We start from the raw sequence: 23,668 nt of genomic DNA, 5'->3' as shown, positions 1-23,668 counted from the left end.
GATTGAGATATAGACCATTCATTTCACGTTAATTGTGTTTTTTTATTTTAAATTGATTTAAATTTTGTTATCATGAATAAATTTATTTTATGTTATTGTTTATATTTTTATCCTCATAACCAAACAAGTTGCTGTTCTTATCTATCTGTCGTTTCTTTCTGTCCTGGAATATTAACAGTACACAAGTACTCTAGCTAGGAACTAAGAGTGGATGACTAATGGAAAGAACCAGTCTAATTTACTTCAATGAAAAACATCGTTTGCAGTTTAAGGAGTGTTCTAACCCTGGTTAGACGATGACTGTAGAGTTTATGCATTAATTATGATTAATTAAGAAAAATTAAGAAGCGTTGTAACCCGGTCCCTCAATCTCATAATTAATTCCATTAATATGACATTTCATTGATTCTCATAAATAAAGAAAATAAAAGATATTTATCCTTTACAAATCTTGTTTTTGAATTAGAACAGCACATTCTCCTTCAAGATATAGATTGATTATTTTTTATTTTGGTCTACGGAAGTCTTTATTTACAGTATTGTTGGCTGGTTAACCTTCACCAGATGTGAATCTGACTGTAAGAGAAGTAATTAATCATGCTCGCTTACCATTTCTACAGCGAGATCATCGGCATGGAGGCCTCTATAAATAGAGCCAACATGCAACTTCATTAAACACAATAACTCAAATACACACACCAGAGGGGGAGAGAGAGATAGAGAGAGGGAGAGGAATGGAGGTTGCTCAAGTGCTTCACATGAATGGGGGAAGGGGAGAGACAAGTTACGCGCAGAACTCACTGGTTCAGGTAATTAATTATATAGATTATCTGAATATATATGCTTCTATATATGCTCAGGAGCAAGAAAACAATAAATAGTCGTCGAACGCTATTTGAAAGTGCACTGCTCACAATATATATTTACAAAAAATAGACCCGAATCTTAAACCTCTAGAACGATTGCATTTTTTAGAAATTTGATACTATTAATCATACCAGGAACAACATATGTACACAGAGACAAGTCAGTGTAGATAATATGCTTTATTATCTGAATAACTAGAAGTATTTGAATTAAATGAGAGAAAAAGCTATTTTTCTTAACAGATTACTGCTTTGTATTTTTGGACATGCAGCGAAAGGTGATATCCATCACAATGCGAATCGCAGAAGAAGCCATAACCAATATCTACTGCAACACCTTCCCTACAAGTTTAGCCATAGCAGACTTGGGATGTTCATCAGGACCAAACACTCTATATGCAGTATCTGAACTTGTCAAAGTAGTGGACAACGTTCGCAGAAAACTAGGCCATCAATCACCAGAATATCAGGTGCTGTTGAATGATCTTCCAGGCAATGACTTCAATGCCATTTTCAAGTCATTGGCAGGCTTCCAAGAAAATCTGAAAAAACAAATGGGAGATGGGTTTGGGCCATGTTTTTTTGCCGGAGTCCCTGGTTCTTTCTATAGCAGGCTTTTCCGTGCAAAGAGTCTTCATTTTGTCCATTCTTCCTACAGTCTCATGTGGCTGTCTCGGGTATGGCATCGTTATATGTCACTAGTTACAGAGGCTGCATCATAAAATTTCCGGCTTACACGCCCTTTTACATTCAAATAATTCCGAAGGCAAGATAGCAATAAGCAAGTCTAATTATTAAAGGGATAAAAAAAATAAAACAAGATTATATAGAATTATGTTTATGGTTTCAAGTTTTAATTTATAATTTTTTCTTCGTGATTATAGGTCCCTGAAGGGCTGGAGGGTAACAAGGGGAACATTTATATGGCCAGCACAAGTCCACCAAGCGTGCTTAAGGCTTATTACATGCAGTTCCAAACGGATTTTACTCTGTTTTTGAAGTGTCGCTCGGAGGAGCTGGTGGCAGGAGGGCGCATGGTTTTAACAATTTTGGGTAGAAGAAGCGAAGATCCTTCCAGCAAAGAGTGTTGCTACATCTGGGAGCTTTTGGCTGTGGCTCTCAATGAAATGGTCTTAGAGGTAAATTATTGATGAGTAATATATATATATATAAACTAGAGAAGATCAAAATAATAAGAACAAAACAATGCAGGGGATCATAGAGGAAGAGAAATTTGACTCCTTCAACATTCCTCAATACACTCCGTCTCCATTTGAAGTGGAGTCACAAGTTAAAAAGGAAGGGTCCTTTACCATTGATCGTTTGGAGGTATCTCAAGTCAATTGGAATGCTTACGATAATGAAGTTTACCAGTCTGCAGCTTTTGAAGATGGTGGATATAATGTTGCTAAGTGCATGAGAGCTGTGGCAGAGCCCTTGCTTGTTAGCCACTTCGGTGAAGCAATTATCGATGAGGTTTTCTCTAGGTATGGAGAAATTGTGGCCAGTCGCATGTCAACAGAGAAGACTGAATTTGTCAATGTGACTGTTTCCGTGACTAGAAAGGGATGATCTTGATGACTTGTTGATTCGATCATGATCATGTGGTTGCCAGTATCATAGTGAAATTAATCTATGTTTTCCTAGTTTACTTGCTCAATGAATGTTGTAGCTCAGCTGTTGTTCATGTCCTAGTCTTGAAGGATCTGATCAGCTAGTTCGAGCCTTTCTTAATTTTATCTATAAAAAAGAAAGTTATCCATCATGATCAATTCATGGCTATGGAGCTAGTATTTTCTTTTCTGTCCTCGTCCAATATAATCTCACAATATCTACTCCTGAAATGATAAGGTCCCAATTCGCAAGCAATTTGTCGAAGTTATCATGCACGGGCCCTAAGAACCAATGATTCGATCTAACTACAATATTTTTGTGTGGATGCAGACTACGGAACTATAAAATTATTTTGATATATCTTACGTCCACATAATTTCAAGAGGCAGGAGTACGCTCTACTGTCTCTAGAAATAGTGTGTGTGTTTTTTTTTTAAATAATGAAAAATAGCAGAGGTAAAATAAATTAAAAATAATAGCATGGTTAGAAAACACAATGTTGGGATTAGTGTTTTTTTTAGGGGAAAAAAGACGTTCATCCTAATAGTGTTTTTATCTTGAAATTAATGTATTATGCTTCAAATCCTAACCCTAACCCTAACGAAACTTAAACCCAGACTCCAAGAAACATTGTTCATATCAGCATTTTATTTAGTATATTTTCAAAATTAAATATTATTCTAGTCTTGAGCATGAACAGTGATGGCGGTCTTATGTTGAGGTTAACCTGCAAAGATTGTGGGGTTTTTTGTTTTCTTTTTTCTTGTCATGTGATGTTCCCTTCTTGGTTTTAATTACAACACTTATCTCTATGGAAGAGGTGTGCTTTGTACCGCCCAGAGGACATATAGATATAAACCCGGATCGAATCAATAAGAACAAAAGCCTTTTCAATTTTAATCATCGTTTTCTTTTCCACTTGTGTTTATTTAATTTTTGTGTATAAGAAAATATCTGGAAAATAATTTTAAAAAATATAAAATGTAAAAAAATAAAATAAAGGAGAATGATAAAATACAATTGGGGATAAGATTGGACAGGTAATTTATTTTAACAAGCCAGAAACTAAGTTGAAGAAGGTAAAAAAATGTCAAGAATAATTTAGAATGCAATTGGGGATATGATTGAAAAAAATAAGAAAATAAGATGTGATTTGCTTGCAATTAAAAGAATTAAAGAGCTAAGGATGAATATGTAACAAGATGCTAAATTTAGAGGGTTCAATTAATACAGTTAGGAATGCAATTGAAAAAGAAAAATGGGATTTAGAGTGAAATTGACCAAGAATGCATAATTTTGAAGAGCAAGGACTAAACTAGAATAAGTGTCCATATTCAAGGGCTGAATTAATTTATTTAGGGATTAAATTTAAAAGAAAATTAAAAAATTTAAAACATAATTGAATGAAAATTGTAAAATCGAAAATATATAGGGACTGCAATGAAAAAGGAGAACAATTTCAGGACCCAACTGAATTATAAGCCTTTTCCAGAAACGGCATCGTTTGTTTAAACTGGAACCAAAAAAAAACAAAAAACAAAACAAAACACGAAGGAGAAGAACGTCGTTTTATTCATTCTGAAACACCAATTGTACAGAATAGAAGCAGGCATTCATAATCAATCTTCAGTCTTGATTCTCCAGCAGGAATCACTCTAGCAATCATTCAACGCATGCATCAATCCAGCGAATCTCCAGCTCTTCAAATTTCTCCAACAGGAATCATGCCAGCAGCATAAACCACAAGTCTTAAATCTGCCAAGCAAAAATCACTCGGGGATATCTCCAGCTTTTCAAGGATTGTTCCCTGCACAAATACGCCGCTGATCACCTACCTCCAACCCACTCGATCGTTCAAACTAGATTATATTTTACTCTTCTTCGATTTCAACCTAATCAAACCAAATATAAATCTAATACAACCGAATAACCAATTGATAGGATTAAATTGCCGTCCGCAATTGAATGTTATTATATCATCTTTTGATTTACAAGGCCCTAATGATAACTACTAGCTATTCAGTTTATGAGAACAAAAACGGGTAAAACATAGCAAATAGAGTTTTATTCAATTTTTTATTTGCTTTTCACTTTTTAAAATAAATAAACTTTCTAGTCTAAAAAAAAAAATTAATATTTTTTTATTATTTTCCTGAGTTTTTAATCGATTTTTTTCTTTCTAGAACTAAAATCAATATATAAAAATCTAAATATGTCCCCTTCCTCCATTTGAAAGTAAACTTTAATAGAAAATTAGGTTGACTGTAGAGGAAGGATTGTTATTGACTACACGAGTTAAACATAGCCGCAATGAAGACGACAACTAAACCAAGAGTCCACACTTCATTAATATTAAATTGGAAATTAAGCTGTACTGAAAGCAAAATCATCCTCTCCCCATAATAATAAATAATAAATTAGGATTCGACCACGGATTCTCAGTACACTTGCCTTTCAATAATGGCCGTAAATCTTTTACTAGCACAGAACGTAGCAAATTATTGAAGAAATGTACTTTGAATTTAGGGTGGGATGGCGTGGCCGCATGGGAAACCAGAATGATGACGTGACCAACCATGTGAAAGAACACAACAATAATTCCCAAACGCATTATCTTGGGAGAAGCTAAAGGCTAGGAAAAAGAAACTCTGAAGCACCTCCTATCGTGGCGGCGGCAGCGGCATGAAATCTCCCTTCCACATCCATTTTCTTTTATGCTCGGTGTTCCTCTTTGTGTGGCGTGTAATGGCCGTGCTAGTTCTAATGGAGAATGACAAGAAGTAACCCTAAATGACAAGTAAGTTGCGATTCATGCATCTTGCTGGCTTGCTACAAAGAAAATATGATGATATGCTTGATTATTATTATGTATGCCTTAGTTTGATAGGGACGTTGAAAGTAGAGGTTAATTTCCTTATATTTACCTTGCCCAATTAATACAACATAGAGGAATTGGTATATTGATCTAAATCCAATAAAAATATATATAAGTTGATTATTGGTGTGATTAACTTGATAAAAATTTATGAATTTTTTAAAAAAACACTTGAACTAAATTTGTTTGATTCATGACCCTAGAGTTTGTTGTGAGAGTTGATTGAGTTTAATAATTCTTATATTAATAGAGGCTGTGAAAACGAGTTTGGTTTTAGAATAATTCATTTTCTGTAAACTCAGCTCTCTCAAGAACAGCTAGCTCTCTCAGCAATCCTTTTGAGTCTATGCATGTAGTTCAGAATAGCAACGCACTCGTCAAGAGCAAGCTCAATGCCACAATTGGATTTTATGGTAGAAAGCGTCTCCCAAGTGCGCCCATTCTGCCTTGGCTGGATGCCTTTTGAAGCTTCAGAGGAGTTGGGTTTGTATAATTCCTGAGCGCTGCATGGTAAACAAGAATTGAATTCAAATAACCAGTCAGCCACCATGGGAGAGATTGTCATTTGATTTATGGCCCGTTTGTTTGCAGGAAAGTAGTTTCTTTTTGGAAAGTGAATTCCGGGAAAGTGAATTCCGGGAAAGTATTTTCCGATGTTTGGTAGTGTAATGAAAAATAAGTTGGAAAACACTTTCCAGTGTTTGGTTATGTTATGGAAAATGAGCTGGAAAATAACTTATTAATGTTTTATTTTTTCAAGTTTATTAAAATAATGAGGAACAAATCTTACAAATTAAAAAGTTGAATGAGAATGAAATTGAAAAAAAATATAATTTCATAAATTATCTCAAATAAAATAAATAATAATCAAAATAATAGAGATCAAATCTAAAAAATTAAAAAAAAATGAAAGGTGAAGAAATTAAAATAATAATAATTAACATTTTAAAAATTATTTCAAATAAAATAAGTAAAAATTAAAAGAATGAGGACCAAATTTGATAGATAAAAAATTTCAATAAAAAAATGATAAGAAAAAAGCAAATAGCAATTATAAAAATAAGGACCAAAATTAATATAAAAATTAAATTTTAAGAGATGAAATTAAAAAATAAATATTCAAACAAATTATATATAACAATCAAAAGTTTGAGGATCAAATTTGATATAATTAGCAAATAATGACATTTCTAAATTTTTCACAACTTCCGGAAAGTGTTTTCCGCCCAAATTTTTCAGGAAAACACTTTCCTGAAAACCAAGCCAAATTTTCCTTTGACTGGAAAGTGTTTTCCGTTGACCAACTTTTCCAATAGCAAACAAACACAAGAAAGTTTGGAAAGTGGTTTCCCGGAAATCACTTTCCGGAAAACAAACACAGCCAAAAAGAAAAACACTTTTCTAGAAATCAAACCAAATTTTTATTTGACTGAAAAGTGTTTTCCGTTGACCGAAAAGTGTTTCCGTTGACCGGAAAGTGTTTTCCGTTGACCAACTTTCCTAATGGCAAACAAACACAGGAAAGTTTGGAAAGTGATTTCCCGGAAAATGAATTCCGGAAAACAAACATGGCATTACTCTCAATAAGTTTTGTTTTATGTACCAGAGCGAGATTGGCAAGGACAACAAAAGTTACCCATCTCTGACCAACCTTCTTTTTCCAAGACAAAGCCCCACTTCCCCCCTCTCTCTCTCTCCACTGTAAACCAACCAAAATCACCGTCCCAACCATGCCAGCCAGCCAGTCACCGGAAAACCCATTACTATCATAATCCAAAACCCACCAAGAAATTCCAACAATCCATCACGTCCCTTCAACAACTTGAACCAGCTGAGCAATATTGTGGTGTCGAGACTGTTAGGGTAGCTGTTATTTTTTAAAAATATATTAAAATAATATTTTTTATTTTTAAAAATTTATTTTTATCAACAAAATATTAAAACGATCTAAAAGTCTAAAATAATTATTTTAAAAAAATTAATTTTTTTAAAAACACCTTTAAAACATTAAAATAAACAAACTCAAAGTTACATTGTTTTCTCATCAACTCCACCATAAACCACCAAACACACCACCCATATACCTCAACCAACCAAATCCCTTCTTCCTACATTATTAACAGATCATTTCCTCGTTTTTGCTGTTCGAGATACAAATTTGGGTTAAAAGGGTGGTTGTTAGGTTTTTTTAAAAAAAATTAATAACAAACTTTTAATATTTAATACAAGATATTTTTAATTAGTTGCTAAATAAAAAATAATGATAATTATAAAACTAACCAGATTTTATTTATTTATTTATTTTAAAGAATATAAAATGTTACGCAAGTTACAAAGTTTATAAGAAAAAGATGAATCAAACTACACAATACCAAGAATAGTTTTGCTTGATATTAATTTTAAACAAACCTTTGAATTATGAAAAATGTGCCCTCCAGCAACCTCAAAACCAACAATCCAACATGATTTTAGGCAAACATAAAATGTACTGGTCCCATGCACAAGCATTGAACAATCACTATCATCATCTTTAGAATTATTGATGAAATTTTTTATCAGTATTTATATTATTATTCTGTTGGTAATTAATTATCAATGAAATCATTGATGAAAATGCTTCATCGGTGATTTTTTTGTCGGTAATATTGTTTCTGTTGGTAAATCTATTGGTAAAATAAAAAATATTATTACTGATGAATTTACTAACGAAAAAAGAGTGCAAAAAAAAAATTATTCGCTTCATTCCGTCAGTATTTTCCCTGGAAAAATACCGTATGTAATTCTGTCGGTAATTATTGAAAAATATTTTTAAAAAATTCATTTTACAAAACTATAAAATAATTAAATTAAAATAAATCAACACTCTATAATACTCAAAACGCTTGGAAAAAACAAGAAGAAAATCATATCAAAAACAAATCCTACAACAATATTCATACATTTATTAAGAACAAAAAAAAAATTAAGGAGTTGAGAAGAGAAGAGAAGAGAAAGAAATGGATATTAATGTTTTTTACATATGAAGAAGAAGAAGAAAGGAGCCATGTCTATTGTGAAATTATGGATTCTAGGCTTTTTATTAGGATGTTTAACCGATAGATAATTAAATATTAATATTTCTATCATTCCGTTGGTAACTCTATCTTTAATATTTAATTTAAAATTTTAATTAAATAAAATATTTGTAGAAACCGTCAAATATCACTGACGACTTTTCAATCTGTCGGTGATTCCTTCTGTAATACTTAATTTAGAATTTTAATTTAATCAAATTTTTTAGAAAACTACCAAATAACACCGACAACTTTTCAATCCATCGATGATTTTATCTGTAAAGAATAGTAATTAACAGTGCAATTGAAAACTGAACAGTTCTAGAACTCTCTAGAAAATACAAATGGAATTTTTCGTTGGTGATTCGCTTTGTTATTGACATGATGAACAATGTTCACAGTTTATCAACAAATTTACCGATGGCTTTTACCAACAAAATAAATTTCGTCAGTAATTCTATTGGTAAAAATATCATGTCATCATTTTTTTTCTTTGTTTTAATTATTATTTTTCCCATTGTAATTCCCTCGGTAAATATCGAGGGATATTTTCGTTAGTAAAATTCATCAGCAATTTACTAATGAAAATATTCTCTCGATATTTATGTTTGTATTTATCTGGTAGGGAATTTAAAAGGTAATTTCTCTTATATATAGGAAGGATCCAAATCTTGGTTTCGAAGGGCCAAAAAGTGAACATTTGTTTTTAAAGATTCAACTAGCTTTTATGCCCGCATTATACACACGAATTTTTAAAGAAAATTTTTATTTCATCATATGATGATTACAATAAGTATTTTTAAGAGTTTGAAAGATTAAATTTTGGAAGAGAAAATGCATTTTTTAAATTGAAACCCGTAAACCTTATTTGTAAATTTTTTGATGAAAAATATTTTATTTATTAACAACAATGTTTTTTTTTAATAAAAATCTAAGATAATTCAAAAGGTATTTACAAGAATCTCAATAAATTAAATAAAGGAGTGAGATTATTTTAGGATGCAAAACTCCCATTTCCTTCTTAACTTATTGTTTTTTTTATTAAAATATGTTTTTTATTAGTAGCATGTATTTATAAAAAAAACACTTATTATAATGTAAATAGCAAGTTTCAAACAAAAAAAAGATTCATAATTTTTTATGTGATAATATGAGAAAAATCAAAGAATACTTAACTCGTGAAAACTATCAAACGACTGTTTAATTTTCATTTAATATTAATGTGTAATTTTTTATATATTAGGCTCATATATAATTGTTAAAAAAATTAAAACAAATATAAGCGAAAAAGAAGAAGATATAATCTCATTTAAAAAGTATAAGATGATTAGATGATTTGTTAAATAGTATTGCAACGATTAAATTAAATTAAATTTTATTTTAAAATAAAAAACAATTTTATAGTGGTATTTATGACAATAATAGTATCGGTGGTAATGATGATGATTGTTATGGTAATAGTGATATTGGTAGTGATTATGATGTAATAGGATAATAACAATAACTAGTGATGGTGGAAGTAATTATTTTGATAGTAGAAGTGTAAAAAAATTATGATGAGTTGATAAAATGATGATTATAATGATAAAAAACAACTGTGACAGTGTGGTCGATAATGGTGTGGTGGTGGAGTGGTGGTTGTTGTTGTAGGTTGAAACAATAATGGAGACAAGCTTAAAGATACATAAAAAAATCAACACTGTAAGTGAGGAGATAAAGTTAAGAAAGTGTGGACCAAGATTTTTATGGTGGTTTGGAAAATCACATACTTTAAAGTTAAGAGAGTGTGTACCAAGATTTTTATGATGTTTTGAAAAATCACATACTTTATTCTTTGAAATTTAGATTAAGTATTTTCTATCACACAATCTTTTTAGCCGATGAGACCAAACCTTTACATAATTTTTTTCAGAGATTAAGATTAAATTCAATTTTTTTACGAGTTAAGAATCAAATCCATCACAATCTTGTTTTTGGATGAGTCAAGAATATATAAAAAAGGTTATATTATTGTATATGAGAATGAATGAGATAAGAATATTAACTTGGATGTTTTTTTTTTAATTTTTATGAAGAAATGGGTTTTTATAAAGCTAAAAGCTCAAATTAGTCATTGAATATAACTTTCTAAATATTTATGCTTGTTGATTAGAGATCATTTATGCATGTTTCATACATGCATATCAATGCAACAAATATAGTCAATCAAAACATTTTTGGACTCTAGTAATGAGCAAAATCAACACCATTTTACCTAAATCATACATGAAATTTTTACCCAAATAGCAATAGAATATTCCGTCAACATTTTCTAGTTTTTCTAGTAATGAGCAAAATCAACACCATTGAATTCTTATTTAAAAAAAAAAAAACTTATTAATACTAATTTTTTTTTTATGGCCGGTAAAAATTTCTCTTCCCTTATCAATTTTGGATAACTTTTTTCTTCTTCTTTCAAAATCTAGAAACTAAAAGGCAATGAAAAAAAAGTTTGAGAACAAAAACAAAAAATAATAATATTTAAATAACCAAGTTGCAAGAAAACAAGAATATCGAAGATAAAAGTATGCCTTTTAACATTATTATAGCGCTACAGTGACGTGAACAATGCGACAAAGTGTTGAGATATAGTAAAACCCTTTTCATTTAGAATATTTTATAATTATAATTATAATACAAACTCTTAATTTTAAATTTCAATGTATCCTTCTCGTTTTATTTTATTATCCATTTGAAAAAGGAAAAATGATATACGGGGATTCAATGAACCATGATATTGGTAGAAAGACCTGTTTAGACATGCTTTAATAGTACATGACGAATAGTCACTTTACCTCGTAATTTTTCACACAAAAAAAAAGCCCTTTGTAGCTTGACTTGCTATTCCCATATTTGTCTTCTCCCGTGGATCTTTGTCATTGAATTTGAAGTTCATGCCTGGTGGCATCCATTAAGGAGAACGTGGGCATTCCAGTCCTCCCCACTTGATTCTAGAGGTCAGTCCACCAAGCAATCCCTCGGAGAACACCTGTCCGACATCTGTGCTCCTGACCTTTGCAAGATGGGAAGAAAACCATGGGCAAGAAGAATCTTTTTTCGAGATATTTCAATATATTGAGTGCTGATTTGATGGACTCTAAAGTATAATTGCTTCCAAAGACGAGTGGGAGAGATTCAAACAGCACTTAAAGTAAGATCCAAGAACACAGCACGTCTTGTACTAAGTCAGACCAGTAATGGCCAACAATGGAGCTTCAGTTGCAGGTCTCCTGCTGGAATCAAGATTTCTTCTGCAGCTAGCCAGTGACGCAATTATCATAACACAGCAGTAAGTTTAACAGTGAAGAGGGTTCATCATATTTCTTTTTTTCGAGTTCAAATCTTGAAACAGTAATTGGGAGAGAGTTAATTTTTTAAAATATTTTATTATAAGGTCATTGTAAGGGATACAGCAATAAAATGGTTTAAAAAAAACACTGAATGCCTATGGACTAATAATTAAGTTGATGTAAGATACCTTCCAAGGAAGAAAAAAGTGACACAATTATGATTGAATGCCTCTTTTACAATCTGTTTGTTGGAATGGGAAAAGGAACAACAGAGAAAAGAGGGGTGGTAATTGGAGGATGAAAGGACATTTTTCCAGCAGAATGGATGAACACTATCTGTACCCTCGGATTAAAAATAAAGGATTTACTTCTAATTGATTCCATTAATCTTCTTAATTTTAAGAGAATTGGACCAATTTTGTTTTCTTATTTCCCAAATGAATTGAAACAGAGTAACACGGGCCCTTGCCATGTGATTGTTAAGGACATTTCAAACTCAAACACACAAATTATTGGCTAAATCTCATTAAAAATAACATAAATTTCATTTAAAAAAAGGAGCAGAAATACGTACTGAGATAAATAAATAGATAAGAATAAATAAATAGGATCAATTACCATGCACCAAGTCCATTTTGTTCTCCAATAAATATATAGCGAACACGTTTTTTTATGCGTGCTACCAACTTTGTTAACCATTTATTTTATGTTTGGAACTTTGTTTGTATATGTTTTGAAAATGTATTTAATTTGAAAAAAATATTAAATTTATATATTTGTAGTGATTTGGATGTGTTAATATCAAAAATTAAAAAATTATTTTAATATATTTGTAAATAAAAAAAACATTTTAAAAAAGTATACTGTGAGCCAAAAACTTCATGATAATGGATTCCATCTTTCACAGATTTTCTGAGATATAGGTGTATGCCAGATATCTACCTTTCAAAATGACTTCTCTTTATTTGATTGTTGGACACGAAGAAATTAGAAGGCCTAACTTAGAGAAGCCAAAAAGCCTTCAGATCTCACTGTCTCGGTGGGGAACAATCAAATGTAACATCGGATTGGCTTTGTTGCCCCCATGATAATGATGCTACCATGACACTACAAATTTAAATGTTATCTTGAGACACCATCGTGACCAATGTATGCTGAGAAATTAAAAGGGATGAAGGGTAAAAACTAAAAAGAAAAGAGCAAATCATGATTGAAAGTTTTCCTTTAAAAGAAGGATGATTGCTAGCACCAGAGCAATGAAACCGATTGGCACGAACCAAAATATGGATGTTGAGAGAGTCTTTCACATGACAGGAGGTACTGGAGATAATAGCTATGCCAAGAACTCCTCATACCAGGTCCATAATCCTCTCCATCTTCCACTAGTTAATGTGCTATCTCTTTAATTTGTGTCACTTAATTCCTTTCTGCGGTTATTTTTCCTTTCATTATCTCATTTTTGTTAACAGAAGAAGGTATCTGACATGGTCAAGCACATAACCATGGAAGCATTACAAGAAGTCTATCTTGCACTAGCACCAAAGAGCTTAGGCATAGCTGACTTGGGTTGCTCCAGTGGATCTAACTCATTATCAATCATCAAAGATGTTGTTGAAGCTGTAGAAGCAGCAAGTTGTAAAATCATGATCCCAGCACCTGAGTTTAGAGTGTATCTTAATGATCTTCCGACTAATGACTTCAATTCAATCTTTAAGTCGTTGCCAGAATTTTACAGGGACCTCAACAAAGAAAGAAGTGATGGGCCTCCCTTGCTTTTCATAGCAGGTTATCCTGGTTCATTTTATGGGCGACTTTTCCCCAACGATTGCTTGCACTTTGTTCATTCGTCATACAGTTTGCACTGGCTTTCCAAAGTGAGATTTTTCCCTTTCTTCTCTCCTTTCTTGAGTTGCTTAGAGCACTTTCTCATAGTTGGTCTTTCTTATTGGGTGAATATTATTTGGTGGCCATTCAGTAGTTCCTTCGACTATGCATATCAATCAAACATGTCATGCAGGTTCCTCCATCACTTTATGATAAGCAAGGCAAACCGATTAACAAGGGCAGCGTTCACATTTCTGAATCAAGCCCTCCACTTGTATCCCAAGCATACTATGCGCAGTTCCAAGAGGACTTCTCGTTGTTCCTTCGCTCGAGGTCTGAAGAACTTACTACTGGAGGGCGTATGGTGCTGATAATGTTAGGAAGAATAGGTCCAGATCATGTTGATAGAGGCAACTCATTCTACTGGGAACTCCTTTCAAGATCTCTTGCCATTTTGGCTACCCAGGTGTGTGCGTCCTTCTTTATGTGGGCCATATTGATCCACTAACATTCATATGAGGCTCTAATTTGTGGAACACAAATTATGTGGGTCATATTGATCCACTGATATTCATACGAGGCTCTAATTTGTTCAACACAAATTATGTGGGTCATATTGATCCACTGATATTCATATAGGCTCTAATTTGTTGAACACAAATTATTCATATGAGGCTCTAATTTGTGGAGCACACACAAAAAAAAAAAAAATCTTTTTGCAAGTGAGAAAATTGTAAGTGATTATAAATCTTATTAAATTTTTGCAGGGGGAGATCGAGAAGGAAGACATAGATTCTTATGATGTACATTTCTATGCACCAACCAAGGATGAAATGGAAGCTGAGATAAGTAGAGAAGGTTCCTTCGAATTGGAAAGATTAGAGATGTTTGAAACAGAGAAGGAACTTTACAAGGTTAGTGACAACTATGGAACTGAAATTGCAATGACAGTTAGGGCTATCCAAGAATCCATGCTTTCCCACCATTTTGGAGAAGGAATTTTAGATGCTTTATTTGAGATCTATGGAAGAATGGTGGAAGAGGAAATGCTTAAAGAAGAAATTAATCCCATTACTTTTGTTGTAGTTCTTAGAAAATTATAAATGATAATTATGGCCATTAAAAAGTTCCTGAGTTATTGCATTTTTTTTCTTTGTATTTAAATATTACGTCAACTTGTTTTAACTTTTGAAATTGAACAATAGTGAAAATTTCCGAATTTAATCATTCTCCAACCCGTGGAAAAAATTAATTCAAGACACTATTTCTCTGGAGTTTCTTTTGTTAGTACTGGTGTGAGTTGAAAGTAATAAATTGAATTTAAGGAATAAGGATTAAAAAAAAAAAGATGTCAAAAAGATTAAAAAAAAAGAAGCTTTTTTCTTATATAAAATTAATATTGGTGGATTAACCCGATGGTTTTGCTTTAATCCATCAAGTTTCATCGGTTAGGATCAAAACCATACATCAAGAGTTTCTCAATCCTAAGTTCCTAAAACTTTCAATTTTAGCACTAAATTAATGTTAGGTTAGAAAGGGAAGAGAAGATAAATGCATGAAAGTGCAAAAATACACAAGTGTTTTTTTATGTAAAGGAAGTGTTTGAACTCGAGACCTCTTCAGAAAATGAGAAACAATAATTTCATTAAAGTTATAACTTATTAGTGATAAATGACCATGTTAGAAAACAAAGAATGCTCAAAACACTTTTCTTATGATTTGTGGACTTTAATTTAGTTGAAATTCCTTTGCTACAAGGAAGGAAAGCATAGGCGACATCAATTGAGATTATTTTGAAAAGGGTTTTTGTGTTAGTAATGTGTATTTTTTTTTATTTTGTGGATTTTCTCATTGACAAAGTTTTCTTATCATTTAAGAATATTAAAGGCGGTTTTGGACTTATTTTTTTTAATGCAGAGTTTTACGCTAATAAATATAATTTTTTATTTGATTATTGGACCAAACTATAAATTTGCCACTAAATTTAAGAGATATTTTTTTATATATTGTTAAAATTTCATAAAGATCGACATATGAAAGACCTTGAGCTAAGGCCTAAAAGTTACTATGCAGAATTTGTATTTGTTTTCTAGTAGATTTAAGATTTTTTTTCTTATTTTATTTAGATTTTTTTTATTTTTAGGACATTTTATATAATATAAATAAAGTTATTTAGCTCGCATTTAGAATTAAAAGAAATAATTAGAGATTGATTAATTATTCATAAATAAAACTTGTGTAAAAGAGTTTGTTTTCACTTTTAGTTCCTCGTGAAATTACTCTAACTTATCAAGAAATTAATTAAGTTTCGTGATATCTTCCTTATACTTGTCATTCTCATCTCGATTATAGGCATTAAGTAGGGGTTGGTTACTTATAGTATTGTTCTTTCAGTATAAGTTATATTATGTCAAACTCAATTCCAAACTTAATCTTAGCTTTTTGGGGAATGGTTAATTTAACTGTGGGTTTTTGGATCTTTATATCTACGGGTTCGCATTATAAACTAAGCAGCAAACGATGCATCGTCTACTTCAAATTCATCTACCCTTTACTGTAGAAAAAAAAAACATGATACGGTAAATTGTATTCATAACATTAATACATTCTTCTACTATATTAAAAAAAAAACCATGGAATCCTACCCGCGACATATTTGTTAGTGTATATGTCATGTAATTAATTGTTTGGTTACACTTGACATTAACTTTGTTCATATAAATAAATTTAATTTTAATAAAGGCTTATTTATCTTTAATATTCATCAAATATTTGATTATTTAATCTAGATTAAAGATAAAGTTATTTAGACAAAAAATAAATTCGAAAGAAATTATAAAGTTGTTATAATTATGAAATTCTTATTACATTAAAGCATTGTTCTTAAATTTTCTTGGTCAATACTATATTAAGACTGAACATTAATTAGAGTTGTTGGAACTGATACATATTATGTACCTTTTTTTATGAAATGAAACAGTTATTCTCATAAGCTGAGGTATGAAGGGTACATATAACTAATATGTAGGTACTTGTTAGGTGACATGTACACTAAATTAACCGGCATGAGAATTTCATATGAAGAGATCATTTGTGCTTCTAGAAAAGCTCATATGACGGTTGTGTAAGTGATCTTTAGACTTGAGATCACTAAGTTATCTTATATAAGAAATGTTATGCTTGGTCAATACTATATTAAGATTGAACATTAATTAGAGTTGTTGGAACTGATACATATTATGTACCTTTTTTTATGAAATGAAACAGTTATTCTCATAAGCTGAGGTATGAAGGGTACATATAACTAATATGTAGGTACTTGTTAGGTGACATGTACACTAAATTAACCCGCATGAGAATTTCATATGAAGAGATCATTTGTGCTTCTAGAAAAGCTCATATGACGGTTGTGTAAGTGATCTTTAGACTTGAGATCACTAAGTTATCTTATATAAGAAATGTTATGCTTTGATCCTACTACACATTGTTCCAATCAAGGGTAACAAACGAGCAAATATTGAGTATAACATGAACTATATGAAGATATTTAAGTAATCAGGAGAGGATTTATCACCCTATATGAATTAGAGAAAATGTTTCAACTATAGTATGGATTGTAAATCCTTACGCAAGGTGAAATGAGATTTGAAAAGAGTTTTAAATCTTATTCAAAGAGTCAATTACTATAGTGTTGAGAACAAACATGATTTGACAGAGTAGACACACTCCATGTTATAATATCTAAATAAAAATATTGTTGATGAAAAGATCATAATTACACAAAGAAACTAGTCATTAAAAGATTAAGTCAAACCACTTATAACTTTTCTAATATTTAAGGGATCATGACAGGTCGCTAGATATTGTACTTGACCTTTAAATAAAATTAATTAATTGTTAAATTTAATACAAATTTATTTATTTTATTTATTTAATCCTATTTTACTTAGGACTGTGATTTATATTTAAGTCAACTTATTAGGGAACCTAATTGGTCACACACATAAAAACCATTGGTTAGAAAATAAAATGAGATGATTAATCAAGCGTGACTTAATTATAAATAAGTTTTAGAAATTGAGGACTAAAACATAATTTATACAAGGAATTATAATATTAGACCTAGAAAAGTGTAAATAAATTTTTAAAATTATCCTAAAATAATAAATAAGATATTATTTAGGGGACAGATTGATATTTTTTTATTTATAAGGTTTTTTAGGTTTTCTTATAAATAGAATGTTATGTCCCTTATTTTTTGAATAAAAAACAGTACAACACAGTTAAAAAACAATAGAACAATATAAAACACCTAAAAGATATAAAAGAAAATAGCTAACACTTAAAGGAATAACAATCTCTCTTTTAAAAGAATTTAGGAGATTTTTCACTAGTGCTTCGTGTGAATTATCGTTAGATGTTGGACACTTAGACAACTTGTGGTTTGCGAGCCTTGAAGTAATTATTCAAAGCTGAAAAAAATATTTGATCTTCAAGTAATATTCATATAAGCCTTAAACAAATCTAGATATGTCTAATGAGATCTTAAGATTCTTGAAATGTTTTTAAATTTTATTATTTTCATGTCATATATATGTTTCGAGAAACCAAATAATAGTGTAGGTTTTAAAGCTAGTAAAGAACTACACAACCTGGGTAGACTTAAAATCCACAATCATTGAGCAAACACATCCATATAAAGAACATCAATTTAGACATTAGTAGGCAGGATGTCTTCAAAAGAAAGAGGCGTGTCCTTTTAAGAAACAGAATGATCAAGAAGATCCACTTCTTTATCTTATCTTAGTTTGTTAGAGGTTATGATTTCACTTATCTTTGTTTTCGGTCAAACTAGATAAAAAAAAACTTGATAAAACAAAAATTAGTACGTACATTATCTTAAGAAGTAGAGTGATTAAGAAAATATACCTCCATAACTTATCCTAGTTTGTTATAGGTTATCATTCCACCTGTTTTTATTTAGTCAAACAAGACAAAGATATTGATCCAATCATATTGAATGACGTTAATTATAAAAGTTATCATCCCTAACCACAACCCCACCACCATCATCACGACATGACCACTACAACTAGCACCGCCAAGTTACATATACTATTCCTTTATCACCACCATCACTCTATTACCATCAAAGGCATGCAAGCAATTGAAATCATTCAATTTGGTTTCTGATTTATTCAGCTTGGTTTCTTTTTTAAAAAAATAATAGAATTGTTAGCCCATTCTAATACTTGAATAGATTAACATTTAGCCCAAAATAGGAAAAATAGAATGGGGTGTGGCTGTGATTTTTGTGTCATAAGAATGGGCATGCTGAATGTCTGGGATGAATTGTCAAAAACTCAAGATGAGTTATAGCCTAAAACTCATTACGAGTTAGTCTTCCTTTGGGGTACGTTTTCCTTCATGATACAATTTTTTTTTTGTGCAGGTCCAAATTTCAAGCAATTTTAATCATTCCTCCAAGGTTAAAATTTAGTAGAACATTTGCTCAAATTGTTTGATGTATCGATGAAATGTGAAGAAATTAAGCCAAAGCTACTTCATATTTTCTGAAAAAAAAACTTGAGGTTTTTCCAATCCTTTTTCTGTTATATCAATCTTGAGAAATTTATTCTCTTTAAGGCCTTTTTTTAAATTGTTTTTATCTTGAAGTTTTATATATAAAACAAATTTCCATTTGAGAATTTCAACACAAACTGATTTGGGAAATGATTTTTAATGCTATCCATTTGTCATATGAGTGAGAAATAATATCATTTCAAATTGATAAAACAAATACTTAATTTATCCAAAGTATAATCCAGACAACAATCAACACATTCGCGTAAATTTTTACTTGTAGCTTCTTAAATGTGTAGCTTGTCAAACTTGAAAATAAATGCACTCTATTTCTCCATATCATTCTAATTAAAGCCTTAGATAGAGTAAATTAAAAAAAATCAAGATACTTAGTTTATTATGGATTGGAACAATGATTTATCATTTTTTTTGTTTTTTTGTTTTTTTGTTTTGATCATTGAACTTTTTTTGTTTACTATGGATTGGATCTTAAAAAATTATTTTGCTTTGGTTTCTATTTGGTTATCACAGTGTCAAAAAAACACAACGGCATTGAGTTGATATTCAATTTTGCATGAAATATTCAGTTTTATTGTTTGTGAAAAATAATGAGGGGACCAAAATTGACAGTGTGAATGAAAGTTTTTTTTCTAGTATTGTTTATTCAGCGCCTTTTTGAAAGAATTATCCTTCGGATTTTTTCCAATTTTGGTTTTGTCCCATTAGTTTTACAATTATATGTTTTGGTCTAAATTTTTTTTTTCATATTTTGGTCCTTAAGTTTAGAGAGGAGAGAGAAAGCTGCTAGAAAATAGTAAAATAAAAAAGTTGTCAGTTGGTCAATTTTCAACGACTAAAAAGGCCAATCTTCTTATCAATGGGTTCTATTTCATAACAAAAGTTCCATTTAGATATATTTTTAGTATTCATCTTAATATAAAAAATAGATCAAGGTTGAGAGAGAGAAGATTTTTCCTGGTTTGGTTTTATGTATAAATCCATTTTTGGATGTTTTGTCTTAAGTAACTTGTTTCTTGATACTTTAATGATGTTTATTAGGTTTTTTAGGTAAAAAAAAAGCTTGAAATGATTTTTTGGTCCAAAAAAACCCCACTCAAATTTTCAACCATCAAATTTAGGCAAGCAAATGACATGTCATATGCTTTCATTTAAAAAAAAAATGGACAAACAACGAGTTATTTTTCCATTTATAAAAATAGAGTTAGGGGCATGGGCCTAGCCTTATAAACCCATACAAACCTGGCTTGCTTTTTTATGTTCCAACCCAACTGACCCAGTAAAGCCACGCGACTGGATTCCTTCGGTGGTCCTTTTTTTTTATTTATATTCATTGAAATTAAATAATTAAAAATATTCTTAGGATAGTATTTTATTAGATGTTGGTTCACTTTTAACTTTTTTTAATAAGATTTTATTTTTATCATACCAACAATTGAGTACTTTTATGTTGCTTGTGAAGTAACTAGTGATATCCTATTAGTTATTTTATGGATTCACTTAAAAAAAAAAAGAAGAGATATAACTAAGAGAGAGAAACCCTAGATGAAGATATTTTTATCACTCTTGGTGGATCATTAATTTTATATTCTTGATTGTTTTTATGTTTATCCCTTTTTTCAAAGTATATCAATGGAGTAACTAATATGAAGTTACAACTTACTCTCTGAATACCATAATTTTTTTCCTAACAATTGTTCTTTTTACATAACCATTCATGATTCTTTTTGAAAAATATTTTTTTTTTAATTTATTCATTGTATTTCTTGAACATGTATATTATCATGTAGTTAAATAAAAATTGAATTCCAAGAATTTCCCCTTTCCAACACATGAGCAATTTGTTGTTGTCAAATAATCATCTCAATCCATTAACTTAAGCTTTTAGGGAAGGTCTCAAGATATAATTTATACTATTCACACCCCCTTAAGTGAAAACCTATTGGACTTGAAACTTGTACTGACTCATATTACCTTATGTTTAGTTTTTATCAAATAAATGGGGATGGTGAAATTTGAACTCATGATCGCTTGGTCGTCAAGGCTCTGATATCATATTAAAGAATTATCTTAACCCAATAGCTTAAACTATTAGATAAGATCTCAAGATATCATTTATATTATTCAGTTCTCATATTTCTTTTATACATTTGAATCAAGATTATAAAAACATTGTTTTTTTATTTATGAAAACTTGCTTTGTGATTCTAATAAGTTGTTCTGTTAAAAACAAATATTCTAATGAAAAAAATGCAAAAAAAAAACACATTTAATGAGATAACATGGTTTTTTTAATTTAAATATGTTTTTTTTTGTATTTTTTCATTTAATATAGATGATTTTTTATATATTTTTTCTAATTGATTTTATTTTTTATTAGATTAAGAGCCCTGGAAAAAAAAATTGGGAAAAATACATTAATAAGAAAAGGAGAAATTATAATAGAAAAAAAATTCAATTGAATTGAAATTTTTATTTTTTTTTATAAAAAAAAGTTATCAATGCCTAATTATAAAAAATAAAAAAAAATATTCGGCCTTTAGCAAGGGCACCAAGCCAGTATAATCTATTCAATTTACAGAACAAGACACAATTAGAAAATAAAAGGATCAATCCACGCATGCACTGGATCAAACCTCGTGTGAGACTACTTTTAACCTGGATAGCAGATAAAACTTGCTTAATTAATTAATCATTAATCCCTACTCGCGAGGGATCTTGTCTCGAGTATTGACAAATCTGAAATCACCAAATCTTAACAGCATGTGGCCTTAAGAATTATAATAAAACTTCAAACATAAAATTTTGAGTATTCTTATCACTAGATTTTATTTTATTTTTATGCTATTTGTCTAATATATCTTGTGATTTTTCTTGATTTAAACTTGTTATTTAATTATTCTTCTTGTTTTTCTACTCGTTCATGAGTATTTGTGCTCTGATAAAAACATTACGCATATTGTTAATAAATCAATTTTCAGATCTTAATTAATTTTATCAAAAAAAAAAATAGTACCAAGTAAAAAATCAAGATAATAGAGCTATTAGTAGCTAGGTTGCCAAAAATGGATGTTCGTTCACTTGTAAAATAATTTTTTTATTTTAGATTTGAATTCTAAATCTTTAGTTCTAAAAAAGAATTTATTGTTTGTTTTTTAAACATTTTTAATATGGAATTTATATGACATGTAAATTCGTTTCATTCTCTATATTTAGAAAATCATTTGGTCTCCGGTATATTGGTTGTCTTGAGATATATATATATATATATATATATATATATATATATATATATATATATATATATATATATATATATATAGATGAGGAAGTCTTCCTACTTTTAATAAGTTCGATAAAATTTCAATCTTAAAAAAAAAAAAATAGATGCCGAAGATTAAAAATAAAATAAAATTCATAGGAGACAACAATTAAAGGCTAGTTAGGCTCTATATATCATATAGCCACTAAAAGTTATTTTTGTCGGTGAATTATGAAGGACTAACATCTACTCAATTGGACATTTACTATCAAATTCAACCCCCATTGTATCTTTTCGCCATGGTTGTTGAATATAATGTCTGCTAGCCTCTCTCCCGGCAATGTTGTCAGCCCCTGCATTTGTTTTTCAGCTCTTAAATCTTTATGTTCATCGAATTCTAAGAGGCTCATATGAACAAAACAGCAAAGAAACTCGTCCATTAATTCTCATTATTGAATAGAGCTGGGTCACCTTGCGCTACAGCTTTGAAGCAGGAAGGGGACAAACACCAAATATTTCATGACATAGCACAGTGCCACCTACCTGCTAGGCTGAAAGAAAGAAAGTATAAATGGAGGTTGATTCAATTACAAGCTGCCATTGCCGAGCATGCTCGAAGCTAACAATTTGGATAAGAACCCTACACCCGTTTTGTCCTTGATACTTTCATGATCAACTAGGGTTGCTAGGGTGTCATTCTTTGTTTTTCTCTTTTTGGTTTCCCTTTTGTCAACACTCGGCACTTGTATGTAGACGAGGGCCCCTAGAAATACCTAATTCGTCATATAGTTTACATGCACGACACTTGGGATTATGCTGGTGACTACTTTTTCTCCTCAATAAATAATAATAATAATAATGATAATATAAAAAAATAACTAAAGCTCAAGCGTGATTCACTGACCGTACATCCAATTCACTATTCACTGCGATATGTAATTCTGATTTTGCCTTTTAAAAAAACAAACGTATTGATATGGAAGGTATTTTGGTTTTTTAAATGTCCTATTAGTCATTAAAAACATGATTGTAGTGTAATTAATTTTTTTATAATTTTTATTAAAATGAACTAATTATCCTTTACATCATATTTTTTTAAACTTGTTAGGATGGATGTTTTTATCTTTTTTTTTAATTTGTAAAAATATAGTTAAATGACATGTTTATCTATGATATCAAAAAATTTAGTTCAAAGGTTGTTTGGTCTTTTGGCTTTTCTTTTCTTGTTAATTCCATGACTATTA

General features: G+C 30.3%; 2 protein-coding genes across 2 annotated transcripts; both read left to right on the top strand.

Annotated features, from left to right (window-relative positions):
• Nucleotides 1–545: 545 nt before the first annotated feature.
• On the top strand, nt 546–2,638 carry LOC133672994 (S-adenosyl-L-methionine:benzoic acid/salicylic acid carboxyl methyltransferase 2-like). The gene is made up of 4 exons (XM_062093576.1): nt 546–809; nt 1,139–1,543; nt 1,751–2,005; nt 2,079–2,638. Exons 1-4 carry the CDS (start codon nt 735–737, stop codon nt 2,436–2,438), a joined length of 1,095 nt encoding a protein of 364 aa, XP_061949560.1. The 5' UTR covers nt 546–734; the 3' UTR covers nt 2,439–2,638.
• A 10,240-nt stretch (nt 2,639–12,878) lies between these two features.
• Nucleotides 12,879–14,687, top strand: LOC133672815 (probable methyltransferase TCM_000336). The gene is made up of 4 exons (XM_062093349.1): nt 12,879–13,095; nt 13,207–13,611; nt 13,755–14,027; nt 14,329–14,687. Exons 1-4 carry the CDS (start codon nt 12,973–12,975, stop codon nt 14,662–14,664), a joined length of 1,137 nt encoding a protein of 378 aa, XP_061949333.1. The 5' UTR covers nt 12,879–12,972; the 3' UTR covers nt 14,665–14,687.
• The last annotated feature ends 8,981 nt before the right edge of the window (nt 14,688–23,668 follow it).

The sequence above is a fragment of the Populus nigra genome, chromosome 14 (assembly GCF_951802175.1).
Source record: "Populus nigra chromosome 14, ddPopNigr1.1, whole genome shotgun sequence".
NCBI classification, from domain to species: domain Eukaryota; kingdom Viridiplantae; phylum Streptophyta; class Magnoliopsida; order Malpighiales; family Salicaceae; genus Populus; species Populus nigra.
Note: the sequence above shows the minus strand (reverse complement) of the source record. Positions and strands in the feature narration are given on the sequence as shown.